At 44.0% G+C, this 15,096-nt stretch overlaps 1 protein-coding gene across 1 annotated transcript in view; it reads left to right on the top strand.

Moving 5' to 3' along the window:
* ALDH7A1 (aldehyde dehydrogenase 7 family member A1) overlaps positions 1–15,096 on the top strand; it is a 39,298-nt gene continuing 24,202 nt past the window's right edge. Inside the window, exons 1-7 of the mRNA XM_015067435.3 lie at positions 1–231; positions 1,692–1,745; positions 2,949–3,014; positions 7,942–8,022; positions 8,578–8,701; positions 13,658–13,790; positions 14,894–14,938. Of these exons, the coding sequence (XP_014922921.1) occupies positions 40–231; positions 1,692–1,745; positions 2,949–3,014; positions 7,942–8,022; positions 8,578–8,701; positions 13,658–13,790; positions 14,894–14,938 (695 nt within the window). The 5' untranslated portion in view covers positions 1–39. The remainder of the gene's footprint in view (positions 232–1,691; positions 1,746–2,948; positions 3,015–7,941; positions 8,023–8,577; positions 8,702–13,657; positions 13,791–14,893; positions 14,939–15,096) is intronic.

Here is a 15,096-nt window from a genome sequence, read left to right as displayed (position 1 = left end):
TCCCGGGGCCGCGGGCGCGCTGAGTGTCCGGGTCTCATTATGTGGCGCGTGCCCCGCCAGCTGTGTGCGCACCACTTGAGGGGAAGCAAACTCTCGGACGCTTGGAACAGGCCTGCCGCCTTCATGTCCACTTTGCTCATCAATCAGGCCCAGTACGCTTGGCTGAAGGAGTTGGGGCTCCGCGAGGAAAACGAGGGCGTGTATAATGGAAGTTGGGGAGGCCGGGGAGAGGTATGCGGGCGTCCCGGGAATCTGTGCGGCCTCAGTGCGCTCCGGGAGGTCGCGCGGGCACTGCCCCCACCCGACCCCCCGCTGCAGCTGTGGACCGTTGTACTGGGTGGGAGGTTTTGAAACCACACAGAAGTGCCCTTGTGTAGCGTGCCTTAAAAAATGCCCCTAGATTTCTCGGTCTTTGTATGCTGTGGCCAAGCAGTGTCATTTGGGAGCTGCTAGGGCCTGAACTTTGCATGCATGCTTACAGCCTTAGCGGCAGAGTTCTGCAATGGGTAGTGAGAAATGCCACACTCGTTAGCGGTGGGAAACTCCCTCAGTTTTGTGTTTGGCTCCTCTGATGTGACACGCGCCCCAGGTAATGTGCTGCTTTAGTTTTCCACTGTCTTTTCTGCAATGTTTTGTTGGAGTTTGCAAGCTCAGACTTGCTGGAATCCTGTTCTGTTTTCGTGGCCAGGCACCATGACTGGCACCCAGTTAAAGCTCAATAATATGTTTTCTAGAATTCAATGGAAAGGTAAGGTTATTATCAATCAGATGTTTTGAAGGCCGCATGCAAAAGAAAGGTTTGATAAGATAATGCTACATAGGGGCGCCTGGTTGGCTCAGTTGGCTAAGCGTCAGGCTTGGGCTGAGGCCATGATCTGGCGGTTAGTGAGTTCGAGCTCGCCTCTGGCTCTTTGCTGACAGCTCAGAGCCTGGAGCCTGCTTCGGACTCTGTGTCGCCCTCTGTCTCTGCCCCTCCTCCCCTCACGCTTTGTCCCTGTCTCTGAAAAACGAATAAATCTTAAAAAAAAAAAAAAAAACTAAACATAAAAGAAGTTACATAACATGCCACAAAGTTTGTTATGTGTGATATAATGAACTTGCTCTGTTACAGGAAACATCTTTTTGGTTATCTGTGACTGTAGGAAATGCAGGTGTTTTAAATTATTTCCCTAATCCCCTCTTCGGTTGGTAGTTTGAACCTGTTTTTCCTGTGGCATCGAATCATTAGGCTCCTCCATACATTAATCTCTCCTGAAGATCTTTTAGCTACGTCTTGATTTTTTTCTTTCCAATCTCTGCAGTTTGGGTGAACATAGCCCTTGCCCATAGTTGTCCATTGTTGACTATTTCACCTTCTGACCAGGGCAGAGTAAGAGAGAAGAGTAAGTAAAACTCGTCAGTTTTGTCTGTTATTAATAGAAAAAGTGGCAAAGTAATTAAGTCAGGCTATTGCTTTTAAACCTAACATTCAGAAGGCAAGGGTGGGTTTTGCAAAAAGTGCTTCTGAATGTTTAGGTCAAGAATGAAAGCTCTATGGGTGGCCTATTTGTCATAGAAGTTAGTGTAAAAATTCCCAGTTTGGGTGTGGTATCTGTTTTTTTCCTTTCTCCTCTTTTTTTCCCCCCCATTTGATCTTTTCTGCCAGTTTGGAAAGAATTGCATTTTCTAAGTCCTCTTGTTTTTGTTTTAAGGTTATCACGACTTATTGTCCTGCTAACAATGAACCAATAGCAAGAGTCCGACAGGTAAGTTTTTTTTGTGTGTGAGTTTGAGCCCTGAGTTGGGTTCTGTGCTGACAGTTCAGAGCCTGGAGCCCGCTTCGGATTCTGTGTCTCATTCTCTTTCTGCCCCTACCCTGCTTGTGCTCTGTCTCTGTGTCTCAAAAATAAATTAATGTTAGGGGCGCCTGGGTGGCTCAGTCGGTTAAGCGTCCGACTTCAGCTCAGGTCATGATCTCATGGTCTGTGAGTTCGAGCCCCGCATCGGGCTCTGTGCTGGCAGCTTAGACCCTGGAGCCTGCTTCAGATTCTGTGTCTCCCTCTCTTTCTACCCCTCCCCTGCTCATGCTCTGTCTCTCTCTGTCTCAAAAATAAATAAAAAACAAAAAACAAAAGTTAATGTTAAAAAAAAAAAAAAGCAACATGAAATTTCAAAGTCCGAGAATAATGTGTTTCTTTTTCATTTCACTTTTAAGAGTGTCTGGGAGAGACTGCCCACTCTTTGGGTTGGGTGCCTTAGAAAAGGTGGAACGGAAAAGTCGTGAGGGTGTGTCCCTTTGAGGCCATTTTTCAGAATCCTCTCCTCTTTGAAAGAAGGTTCTGACCTCTGGAGTCTGGGATGGAGCCCATGTGTCTGAATTTCTGATAACATGTCAGGTGTTGTCCCCAGATGAGGCTAATGGACCTTGCTTCAAGAAGCAATGTTGTAGAGGGGGACAAAACATAAGAGACTCATAAATATGGAGAACAAACAGAGGGTTACTGAAGAGGGTGTGGGAGGGGGGATGGGCTAAATGGGTAAGGGGCATTAAGGAATCTACTCCTGAAATCATTGTTGCACTATATGCTAACTAATTTGGATGTAAATTAAAAATAAAATAAAAAAGAAATGTAAAAAAAAACCTTTGAAATGCTGCTGATGGAAGGAAATAAACTAAATGCATTATATATATATATATAAAATATATATATATAAAATATATATATATATATATATATATATATATATATAAAGAGCAGTGTTGTAAAAAGCACAGCTAAATTTGAAGTTGTCTTACTGGGTTCTCATGAGTGTTTGGATACATAGGCTGTGAAAATCATTGGAATCTACAAATCTGAGGGTCACCCAGAGAGATTCCAGTCCTTTTGCAAAAATCTTGTAGGTTCTCACAAGGGGATCATTGCTTCCTTTTCTTTTTCCCTTGGTCTCCCCCCTAATTGTTAATTTAGGCCAGCGTGGCCGACTATGAAGAAACCGTGAAGAAAGCAAGGGAAGCCTGGAGAATCTGGGCAGAGGTGAGTATGAAGGTCAGAGCACCATGATCTACTGTAACTGCAGGGAGATATAGAGAAATCTGATGAGGAGTCGTCTCCCTAAAATGGGAGTTCCTTGGGGGTTGTGATAATCTCCTCTGCTGTAGACCTGGGATTGTGCCTTGTCCATATTTGGCTTTCAGTAAATGGGTGATTTAAAATGGATTAAAAGTCTGTAGTGATGTAGTGTAAACTTCAGCTCTGAATACTCTATTTTCCAAATGAAGTTTCTTAAATTTCTTTTATTTTTTTGAAATTTCTTAAATTTCTAATGGAACAAAAAGAAAAGAATATGTATGCTAGAAACACCCTTTTTTATCGCCGTTTCTTCCCACTCCCCCTGCCAGCTTGATGCAAGGGTGGGGATGTGGGAGTGTGGGAAGGAGTGTCTCAGATATTCCTGGTTCAGAGGACAGGGGCTTGAGTTCCTCCACCATCTGATTAGGCCTGGAAGCAAGTTGTGCCTCCTCCATCACTGTCTCCACCAGGGGTAATATGAGCGGCTCTAGGGGCTGTGACTGGCCTGGGCTGGGTCACAGGGAGCTGTCACTAGGTGAGGGCCAGGCTCTGGAGGGGAAGAGAGGGAAGAACTGGGGTGGCCTGGATTTCCCAGTCCTCCCTCGCCTCTCCCACCCTGAATATCCCTTTTGATCTACCACCAAAGGTTATAGGCCTGAGGCTGGAGGAATATGGGGATGGTTTAACCCAGCTCTCCCCCCTCTGTTTTGTCTTGTAAATAGAGGAGACCCAGAATTCCTCCTCCATTCCTGCAGTTATGGTGAGGTTTAAACGAGTTACTAATTGGAATTGCTTACTGGAGAACGTGGCCTTTGCCAACCTCTGTACCTGAGTTACAGAACCCAGTGCTGCCAAGTTGCGGGCTGCTGAGCCCGTGTTTTCTCTGAATCAAAGATTGTTAGGGTGACTTGGGGAGGGGCAGGCTCTCCCAGAGAGCCCTGAATTGGATGCTCCTTAGCTGTCAGCCCCGGGACCCCCTCTGTGCAAAGCGGGAGAAACATCTTGACTTTAAATGAGGCTATAAATTGGCTCAGGGTTCCATTATGTGCTATGAGCAGTGAAATACCACTTCCAAAAGTAAATAGAGTGGTAACTAAAGTTCACCGTACCTAAGAGAAGAGTGTCCAAAGCAGTACCAATTTATTGTTTTAAAAATAATTATTTTGAGGGCTCCTGGGTGGCTCATTTGGTTGAGCATTGGACTCTTGATTTCGGCTCAGGTCATGATCTCATGGTTTGTGGGTTCGAGCCCGGTGTTCACTCCATGCTGACATCTTCCAGACCCTGCTTGAGATTATGTCCCTTCCCATCCCCCTGCCCCTCCCCCCTTCACTATTCACTATCTCTCCAAATAAATAAATACATTAAATTTTTTTTCTTTTTGATCATAAATACCTATTCCTTACTAAAAAAATGGATAATGCACTAAATGAGATAATTAAATTTAATCCCCTTACCTCTTCTAGTTCGATACAGAATGTTTGTTAGAGTTACGTTTTGGTGCATTTCCTTCCAGGCTTTTTAAAATTTTTTTTAAATTTTTCAGGGAGAGAGAGAGAGAGGCAAAGCATGAGCAGGGGAGAAGTAGAGAGAGAAGGAGTCACGGGGTCTGAAGCAGGCTCCAGGCTCTGAGCTGTCAGCACAGAGCCTGACTCGGGGCTCAAACTCATGGACTGCAAGATCATGACCTGAGCCAAAGTCTGACGCTCAACTGACTAAGCCACCCAGGCACCCCGATATATATTTTTTTTGTTTGTTTGCTTTAAGTTTATTTTGAGAGCAAGAGAAAGCATGGGTGGGAGAGGGGCAGAGAGAGAGGAGAGAGCAAGAACCAAGCAGGTTCCACACTGTCAGCTCAGAACCTGACTCAGAAACCCTGAGATCAATACCTGAGCCGAAGTCAGACGCTTAATTGGCTGAGCCCCCCAAGCGACCCTCCTTCCAGTCTTTTATGTATTTCATAGTTGTGATTATTATACCTACTTCCTTTGTAAATGGCATGTGTAAAAGTTTGTGACCTGTCATTGTACTGAATAGAAGCTTAAAGTTACTGCATAATTTTTTAAAATCATTGTTTCTCTGTACATAAGCTATTTACAAAAAATGTAATTACAGTTTATTTTTTAGAGCAGTTTTAGTTTATAGTAGTATAGAGAGATGAGGTTTTTTGAGGTCATAATGGGGTTCACGGGGTCCAGACCCGACGGCCAAGAAAATTGTTAAAGACATCTTTGGTGCAAAAAGGTGATTTTACTAAAGCACGGGGACAGGACCTGTGGGCAGAAAGAGCTGCCCCAGGACCATGAGGAGACTGGTTATATACTATGGAGGGGGGGGGGGGTGGGAGTGGGGGTGGTAAAGTCCAGTGGAAGTTTCCAGTGAGATTTTCATATGCTAAAGAAGACTGTCAGGATACTGGAGGCCTAGCTATTGTTGAGCTAAGGTGGTTTTCCCTCTAGCAAAGCATTAGCATTAAGACCCTAGGAAGTTCCTGGAGAAGCTTTTTACTCTCCTGGCCTCATGTATTCATCAATGGGCTGCGGATTATAAGGATATTTAATTTTATCTGCCATTTCCTTCTGCCTTTGTTTCCCACATCGTAGAGGAGGAAAAATTTTTTGTTTTCACTTTTGTGTATTGTGACTGGTCTAATACCGGACATAAAACAGATTAATAGGAGGCCCTGGGTCTCAGTAGGTTAAATGACCAACCCCTGATTTCGGCTCAGGTCATGATCTCATGCTTCGGTTCCTGAGATCTGGCCCCTCTCTTTCTGCCCGTTCCCTGGCATGTGCTTACTCTCTGTGTCTCTCTCTCTCTCTTAAAATAAATAAACTTAAAAAAAAAAAAAAACACTAACAGGAGAGAACAAATTTAATTTCTTATGTGGGGCGGGTAAGGATGATGATGGTGACCAAGATCGAAACCCAAGAATAGCCAGGCATCTAGGCTTATATATACCCAGAGCTCTGGGCCCTCATGGAGGAAGAAGGCAATTCACAGGAAGGTGAAAGGAGCAGATGTTCAGTACAGAAATGTTTTCCCTTCCATACACTAGGTCTCTCTTTATTAAAGTTATCTTTTTTTTTAATTTTAAAAAAAAATTTATTTTTTTACATTTATTTATTTTTGTGAGACAGAGCATGAGCGGGGGAGGGGCAGAAAGAGAGGGAGACACAGAATCTGAAGAGGCTCCGGGCTCTGAGCCATCAGCAAAGAGCCCGACGTGGGGCTCGAGCTTACAAACTGAGATCCTGACCTGAGCTGAAGTCAGATGCTCAACCAACTGAGCCACCCAGGTGCCCCTATAAAAGTTATCTTTGGTGAGGCACCTAGATGGCTCATTCGGTTAAGCATCCAACTCTTGATCTCACCCCAGGTCACGATCTCAGGATCCTGAGTACAAGCTTGGCATTGGGCTCTGTGCTGGGTGTGAAGCCTACTTAAGAAATGAAATAAAATTGGGGTGCTTGGGTGGCTCAGTCGGTTAAGCGTCTGACTTCAGCTCACGTCACCATCTCGCGGTTTGTGAGTTCGAGCCCTTCATCGGGCTCTGTGCTGACACCTTGGAGCCTGGAGCCTGCTTCAGATTCTGTGGCTCCCCTCTCTCTGCCTTTCCCCTGCTTGTGTTCTGTCTCTATCTCTCTCTCAAAAATACATTAAAAACATTAAAAAAAAACTATAAAAAATAAATTAAATAAATAATAAAAGTTTGCTTTATTTATTTAAAATTTTTTTTAATGTTTTTATTTATTTTTGAGACAGAGAGACAGAACATGAGCAGGGGAGGGGCAGAGAGAGAGGGAGACACAGAATCCGAAGCAGGCTCCAGGCTCTGAGCGGTCAGCACAGAGCCCGACACGGGGCTCGAACCCACGGACTGTGAGATCATGACCTGAGCTGAAGTCGGACACTCAACTGACTGAGCCACTCAGGCGCCCCAAAAGTTTACTTTGATAATAAGAGTAGTAAGATGATAATATAATACGTTAATAATAAAAATAAAAAATAATAAAAATAATAACAGACTTCTTGGCATAGATCCCCTTTGTAAGTTGTTTACAAAGGGGTTGAAAGCTTTTCCTGAGTCTGTTTGGCCTTTGCCTTCTGCTCAAAATAATCCTCATGCCAAAGTGGCATAGTCTGGAGTGGCTTATTCTGACCCACCATCAAAAAGATAAGTAGAAAGTAGGGAGTTCGTGTACTTTATCACACTTTTCATGTTTCCCTCTTAACATCATCTTGTGTTAACCCCATACATTTGTTACAGTTGGAGAGTCAATTTGGATAAATCATAATTTACTAAAGACCACAATTTACATTAGGATTGACTGTGTGCATGCACTGTTTTAAATGCCAGTGAAACTTTTGACCAGAAACCTTTAATCTGTGTGTGTATTTACCCAGGTGTGTGTGAATTCAGGATCTTTCTTTTCCTGAACGGGCTTTAAAAAAATTTTTTTAACTTTATTTATTTTGACAGTGAGAGAGAGAGAGAGAGCATGTGTTTTGGGGAGGAAATGAGAGAATGCCAAGCAGGCTCTGTGGTGTAGCGCAGTTTGACCCATAAGAAAACGTTTCTGGGTATCATAAAGGTTTAGGGGTGATTAAGGTATTTTAAGCCTTTCCTAGTGTCATTCCAGAGGTGTGTTCAGTCTCTGAATTTCTCTGTGCATATGGCACAGTCCCATGCTCTCCAGCAGCCAGTCGTCTGGATGTTTTCTGTGTCTCTTGGTATCGGTTTACGGGATGTGTGATAACCACGTTCTTGATGTGATCAGGAAGTCATCTGATGGGTTTGTAGTTTTCTCACAGCACATTGGTCTAATACTGTGTTACAGATGTGAGTTCACACTTTGAATCAGACACTAAGATTCCATTCTCTCCTTAGGTTCCTGCTCCGAAGAGAGGAGAAGTAGTGAGACAGATTGGGGATGCCTTGCGGGAGAAGATCCAAGTACTAGGAAGTTTGGTAAAGTATTTTTGTAGTAAATACACAGTCCTTTGAGTGGGGCATAAGACTGTTGTGCATCTGTGTTTAAGATTGTGATGCTTAAGGAAAACAGTTCATACATTTAAAATCTTGTTTTTAGAGGAAAGATGGACAAGAGGAACAAAGAAAAATAAAGACAGTTCTTGGGTTGTTTTTCTTTTTTTAATGTTTATTTTTGAAAGAGAGGGAGACAGCGCATGAATTGGGGAGGGGCAGAGAGAGAGGGAGACACAGGATCCGAAGCAGGCTACAGGCTCTGAGCTGTTAGCACAGAGCCTGACGTGGGACTCGAACCCACGAACTGTGAGGTCATGACTTGTGCCGAAGTCGGACGCTTAACTGACGGCCACCCAGGCACCCTGTTTTTGGTTTTTTAAATTGTTAAGATAATAACAGACTTTTTTAAGATCATTACCTTCTCAAAAGAGACCCAAAATATGGTTTGCTTTCCTGCCCGACCTCCTCGCCCTATAAATTTAGTAATTAAACTGTGAACTGTGTCGGAAAAATGCTTCTTGAATTTTTGTTTTTTAGGTGTCTTTGGAGATGGGGAAAATCTTAGTGGAAGGTGTAGGAGAAGTTCAAGAGTACGTGGATATTTGTGATTATGCTGTTGGCTTATCACGGATGATTGGGGGACCCATCTTGCCTTCTGAAAGTAAGCAATGAAGTCAGTTAAACTAAGAGTTTTTGACTCTTAGAGCTCCAAAAAATGTGCTGGCTGTGAACAGTTTGCAAAAGAGGAATTGGATATATCACGTAAAAATATGAAAATGTCTTTAATCTCTGCATGAACAAATGTAAATTACAATAGGTGAGAACATCACATGAAGATCCTTCTTAAAATTTTCTATTTTTATTTTTTATTTTATTTTATTTTATTTTATTTTATTTTTTTCAACGTTTATTTATTTTTGGGACAGAGAGAGACAGAGCATGAACGGGGGAGGGGCAGAGAGAGAGGGAGACCCAGAATCGGAAACAGGCTCCAGGCTCTGAGCCATCAGCCCAGAGCCTGACGCGGGGCTCGAACTCACGGACCGCGAGATCGTGACCTGGCTGAAGTCGGATGCTTAACCGACTGCGCCACCCAGGCGCCCCAAAATTTTCTATTTTTAAAGATTAGACTGTTTTGGCAAGTCCATGGGTGAGACAGCTGTTCTTTAATGGGGACTTTTGGTAACATGAATCACTAGTCCATCAGGAAAACAATTCAAAAATCTATGCAAATGGCCTGAAATATTTAATGCCAGTTTCAAGAATGTAAGTTGAGTAAATTCCCTGAAATGTGACAAATGTTTATATGTAAAGATGTTCCTTGTAGTGTCAATAGGAAACATTTGAAATGATCTAGGGGCAGCTGGTTGGCTCAGTTGGTTGAGTGTCCATCTTCAGCTCTGGTCATGATGTTGTGGTCTGTGAGTTTGAGCCCTGTGTTGGGCTCTGTGCTAACAGCTCAGAACCTGGGGCCTACCTTGGGTTCTGTGTCTCCTCTCTTTGCCCCTCCCCCACTCGTGTTCAGTCTCTCTTGTCTCTTAAAAATGAATAAATATTTAAAAAATATTTTTAATGATCTGAGTGCCATTTTATATGACAAAGGTTAAGCTAATTTTGGTAGTTTGTTGGTATATGTGTGTGTGTATATGTATATATTATTTTCTTTTTATTTATTTATTTTGACAGAGTGTGTGAGCACAGGAGGGGCAGAGAGAGAGGGAGAGAGAGAATCACAAGCAGGCTCCTGCACAGAGCCCAGTGTGAGACGCAAACACATAAACCGTGAGATCATGACCTGAGCCGAAATCAAGAGTCAGACGTTTGGGGCGCTTGGGTGGCTCAGTCGGTTAAGCGTCTGACTTCAGCTCAGGTCATGATCTCACAGTCCGAGTTCGAGCCCCACGTCAGGCTCTGTGCTGACAGCTCAGAGCCTGGAGCCTGCTTCGGATTCTGTGTCTCCCTCTCTCTCTCTCTGCGCCTCCCCTGCTCATGCTCTGTCTCTGTCTCAAAAATAAATAAAAACATTAAAAGAAAAAAAAAATATAACCATTCTCTTTAAAAAAAAAAAAAGTCAGGGGCGCCTGGGTGGCGCAGTCGGTTAAGCGCCCGACTTCAGCCAGGTCACGATCTCGCGGTCCGTGAGTTCGAGCCCCGCGTCAGGCTCTGGGCTGATGGCTCGGAGCCTGGAGCCTGTTTCCGATTCTGTGTCTCCCTCTCTCTCTGCCCCTCTCCCGTTCATGCTCTGTCTCTCTCTGTCCCAAAAATAAATAAAAAACGTTGAAAAAAAAATTAAAAAAAAAAAGTCAGATGCTTAATTGAGCTGCCCTGGTGCCCCAGTCTATTAGCATATATTAAAAGTCATACTTGGGAAGATTGTTTCCCACAACCGCACACTTTTATGGGAAAGTTGTGTTTACTTTTAAATTGTTCTAGGTTTTCTTTTTCTTTTTTTCTTAAGAGGTGATAAATTTGTATCACAAAATTGAAAAAGGATGAAATGGTAAAGGATGAAAAGTTATTTTCTTACCCTCCTGGATGCTCCCAAGTATCCCCATGGAAGTAGTGAATGTTTCTGGTTTCTTGTGTATCTTTTTAGAGCTTTTGTTTTTGGGTGGGCAAATATGTGTCTTTTAGGCACACAGACATGACCAAGCTATATGCTCTATTCTATACTTACTTTTTACTTAAGGTGTCTCAGAGATTGTTGCTTATCATTCCAGGAGGGGACTTCCTTCATCTTTTTTTATTAGTCCTTTTTTTATTAGACAACCAACAGGTTGTCAGGACACTAATTATTTTAGCCAGTTCCCAAATAATGGATACGTGGGGTATTTTTTCAGTTTTTTGCTGAAAATGACTATGTTGCAATGACTGACCTTGTACTCTGAGGAGGTTTCAACAGTGAGGATAAGGGTTTATGTGATTTGGAAAGTTTGCATTGTTGATGGAGCAAAACAGGTGACTGCATGTCTGTGTAGAAAGTACCTGGGAATGGAAGTTGGCCAAAGCAGTCCCGGTGGTTGTCTGTGTGTAGCAGAATTACTGATGGCTGCTATTGTCGTCCTTCCTCCCTCCCTGTCTTTCCTTTGTTTCTTTTAAATATTTATTTATAAATTTTGAGAGAGAAATGTGGGGAGTGGGAGAGGGGCAGAGAGAGAGGGAGAGAGAGAGAATTCCAAGCACAGGGCTCAAACTCATGAAGTGTGAGATCATGACCTGAGCTGAAATCAAGAGTTAGACACTTAACCAGCTGAGCCACCCAGGCACCCCTGTTTCTTTTTATGTTTGTTTGTTTACTTTGAGAGGGAGAGAGCGAGAGCGAGCAAGCACGAGCAGGAGAGGGGCAGAGAGAGCAGGAGACAGATAATCCCAAGCATGTTCTGTGCTTACAGCGCAGAGCCCGACATGGGGCTCAACCTTAGGAACTGCGAGATCATGACCTGAGACAAAGCCAAGAATTGGATGCTTAGCTGACTGAGCCACCCAGGTGCCCCTTATTGATGATTTTTAATAGGCTTTTCTAGCTTGAAAAGTTAGTAAATTTCCAGTTTGGAGAAATATACATCTGCAAACAGGAACTTCTTTGATTTATACCTGCTGAGATGTCTGCCTCACCAATTAAAACCTTTTTCACTTGTTTTACACATATTTTAGGAGAGTAGATTTATTCACCTCTACAGAGGCTTTGCTAGTAACTTTGACTTCATTGATGTAGTAGATGCTTACTGAGTGTCTAGCAGGAGCCAGGTGAACGGATAGGTGATACTTGATCAATAAGGCGTTGTCCTTGCCCTAAAGGAATTTATAAGATTGAAGATTCTTCATGTTTTAGAGTGGGAGGCAAGTAATGGACAAGTAATGGGAGGAGTGTAACAGAGCATGATAAGTCCTGTGGTGGGGTGCAGGGGAGGGTGGGGCCCTGAGCCAGCCTTGTGGGGGTCAGGAAAGGCCCCTGGGAGACAGTAATCCAAGGCAAGGCCTCAGGGGTGAGAGGGGTGGGGCAGGATGGTCTTAACGCTGGGCCAAAGCCCACATGAAATAAGCTGGGAGAGGGTCGCCTGGGTGGCTCAGTTTGTCGAGTGTCCGACTTTGGCTCAGGTCATGATCTCACGGTTCGTGGGTTCGAGCCCCGCGTCAGGCTCTGTGCTGACAGCTTAGAGCCTGGAGCCCGCTTTGGATTCTGTGTCTCCCCCTCTCTCTGCCCCTCCCCTGCTCATGCTCTGTCTCTCTCTGTCTCAAAAATAAATAAAAAATTAAAAAAAAAAAAAGAAGCTGGGAGAATGTGGCTTATTTGGGCAACTGCCTTGGTTGCACACAGCTTGCAGGCACCATCTGAGCGGGGAGGCAGGGTGGAGAGGGAGCCCCGGGAAGGCACTTGTCCTGTTGAAGAATTCAGACTTTGTCCTGAGGGCAGTTACGGTAGTGATCCAGATACCACAGAGTTGTAAGCAGGGGAGGGAGGTGATCAGGGCTGCACTGGCCTCTGTGGGGGGAAGGACAAAGAGGGGAGGGCAGGAGAGGAGGAGGCAGGCCCTGCCAGGAAGAGTGTGTCAGCACATCATCTCAGGGAGGGGAGGAGGATTGAGGTGCGTCGAGGAAAGGGAGGGCAGCAGCTCCTGGGCACCCTGTTCCCACAGGGTGAGTGTGGCCAGAAAGATGGACGGCTGGGAGCATCACCTTCTAGTCGGTGTGTGGTTTTAACTCCATTTGTGAACTGTCCACCTCCTTGCTCCAGTTCACTGCTCCATCTGCCTTTGATTAAAATAGGCCCTTTGAGGTGCCTAGGTGGCTCAGTTGGTTAAACTCTTGCTTTTGGTTTGGGTCATGATCTCATGGTTTGTGGGAGTTTGAGCCCTGCCCAGCCTTGGGCTCTGTGCTGACAGTGTGGAGCCTGCTTGGGATTCTCTGTCTCCATCCCTCCCTCTCTCCCTCTGTCTCCCTCTCTCTTCTTCCCTCTCTGTCCCTCCCCTGCTCACGCTTTCTCTCAAAAATAAGTAAGTAAACTTTAAATAAATAAGTAAACATTAAAAAAAAATAAGCCCTTGTGGGATGGTGAGTGATATTACATGTAAAATTTGTATATAGCGAACACATAGTGTCTTTGTAGTTCCCATTTTTCTCTATGAATGTGAAGCCTTGTTTCGGTCATTCATTTAACGCGTATGTAATTCTTAGAACTCTTCTTGTTCCTTGTAAGTGAGTGTCGTTGTCTTCATACGGAGAGGTTGGCCAAGGGCTTTACAGGCAATAAAAGAATAGGAGTCACAACTCCTGTGTTCTGCCCTTTGCATTCACCTCACCCAGGGCACCTCTCATCACCTCTTTGAGCTTTCCTCGTCTCCGGGATGGTGCTGATGCTGCCCTGATCCACACGGACTTCCTGTGAGCGTCAGAGGCATAATGGTATCCTTACAGTTTATAAGGTAGTGCGGTAATAGCAGCTTTTATGGTATGCCGATTAGCTGTGTAAAGTGAACCACTGTGAGATACCTGGAATCCCCTCTTGGTCTCATGCACCTTAGTTCTGAAAATGAATGATTTCAGGCTTTGTTATTATCACCATCACGTGCATTAAATCAGTATGCTTAAGCACGGTCCACTCCTTCCCTGTCCTCAGGACCTGGCCATGCCCTCATTGAACAGTGGAATCCTGTAGGCCTGGTTGGCATCATCACTGCGTTCAACTTCCCTGTGGCAGTGTATGGCTGGAACAATGCCATTGCCATGATCTGTGGGAATGTCTGCCTTTGGTAAGACCTGCTTACTTTCTTCGTTCTTCTTTCCTTTTTTTTTTTTTTTTTTAAACATTTATTTATTTTTGAGAGAGAAAGACAGCATGGGGGGGTGGGGAGGAGCAGACAAAGAGGGAGACAAAGAGTCCAGAGCAGGCTTCAGACTCTGAGCTGTCAGCACAGACCCCGGCGCGGGGCTTGAACGCACGAACTGTGATGTCATGACCTGAGCCGAAGTTGGACGCTTAACCAACTGAGCCACTCAGGCACCCAAGACTGGATATATTCTTTATACCACATTCTGCAAATAGAAAACCCAGGTAGAAAGTTGGAGAAAAAAGAACTTGGGAAGAGTCCCAATCCTCTTTGTGAAACTTGACTTACTTTTTTCCCATTCAGGAAAAATTTCATACTGAATTCCCAAGTGATTCTGCAGCCCTTGACCATTGTTCCCATTGATACATTAACTTTTACCTCTCTGGAAAATATGGGATAGTAGATGTTAGTTGGGAGAATGTCTGTATTTTGTAGATGACAAAACAGTTGCTTGTTTTTAACTTCTGTGTTGAATGGGAGAAGTTAGATTAGGAAGGCCAGGACAGTTGTCTTTGCCCATTTGGCATCTGTTCCACTGGTAATTAATTTACGTTAATGTTGTGTTCGGTTGAATGCTTTCACAGACTCTCTACAAAGGTCAGGCATCGGTGGGAGATTGATGATTTGGCACCATGTTGCCAAAGGGACCCATGCCTTTCAATGTTTTAATCCATAAGGACTAGTCGTGTGGTTTTTTTTCCAGCCCCTTGAGCCTTCTAAGGAACTTGTAAAGTTCATGTTGATAGATTTCCATTTCCGTAATTGACAGAGGTTAATGTAACAGTTCCCGTGATCAGTGCAGCAAGCAGGTTCAGAATTGCTTGGTGCCATTTTTATGTTTTTCAAAGTTTTGTAGTACCTGAGCTCCCAAAGACGCAAAACTCAAGGACAAGTGTTGATATCACTTATTAGGCTCTGTGGTTTAATTGGACAGAACTTCTCAGAAAGACTTGTTTCTGCTTGACAATAAAAGATATTTATGATTTCCACCAAACTAAGTTGCTTTTTTTTTTGATCCTCTCAAGGAAAGGAGCTCCAACAACTTCCCTCATTAGTGTAGCTGTCACAAAGTGAGTATGTGTGGCTTTCTTTTCCTGAGTATCGAATAATCGGAAAAGGTGATCGGTAGGCACTGGCTTTTAATCCAGTGTGGAAGGGTCATATTTATTAAGCATGGAACTTGGGTAACCTTTTTTTCTCCTTGGCTTGTAATCAGATTTTTTTTTTT

This window comes from Acinonyx jubatus, chromosome A1, assembly GCF_027475565.1.
Source record: "Acinonyx jubatus isolate Ajub_Pintada_27869175 chromosome A1, VMU_Ajub_asm_v1.0, whole genome shotgun sequence".
In the NCBI taxonomy this organism is placed as follows: domain Eukaryota; kingdom Metazoa; phylum Chordata; class Mammalia; order Carnivora; family Felidae; genus Acinonyx; species Acinonyx jubatus.
Note: the sequence above shows the minus strand (reverse complement) of the source record. Positions and strands in the feature narration are given on the sequence as shown.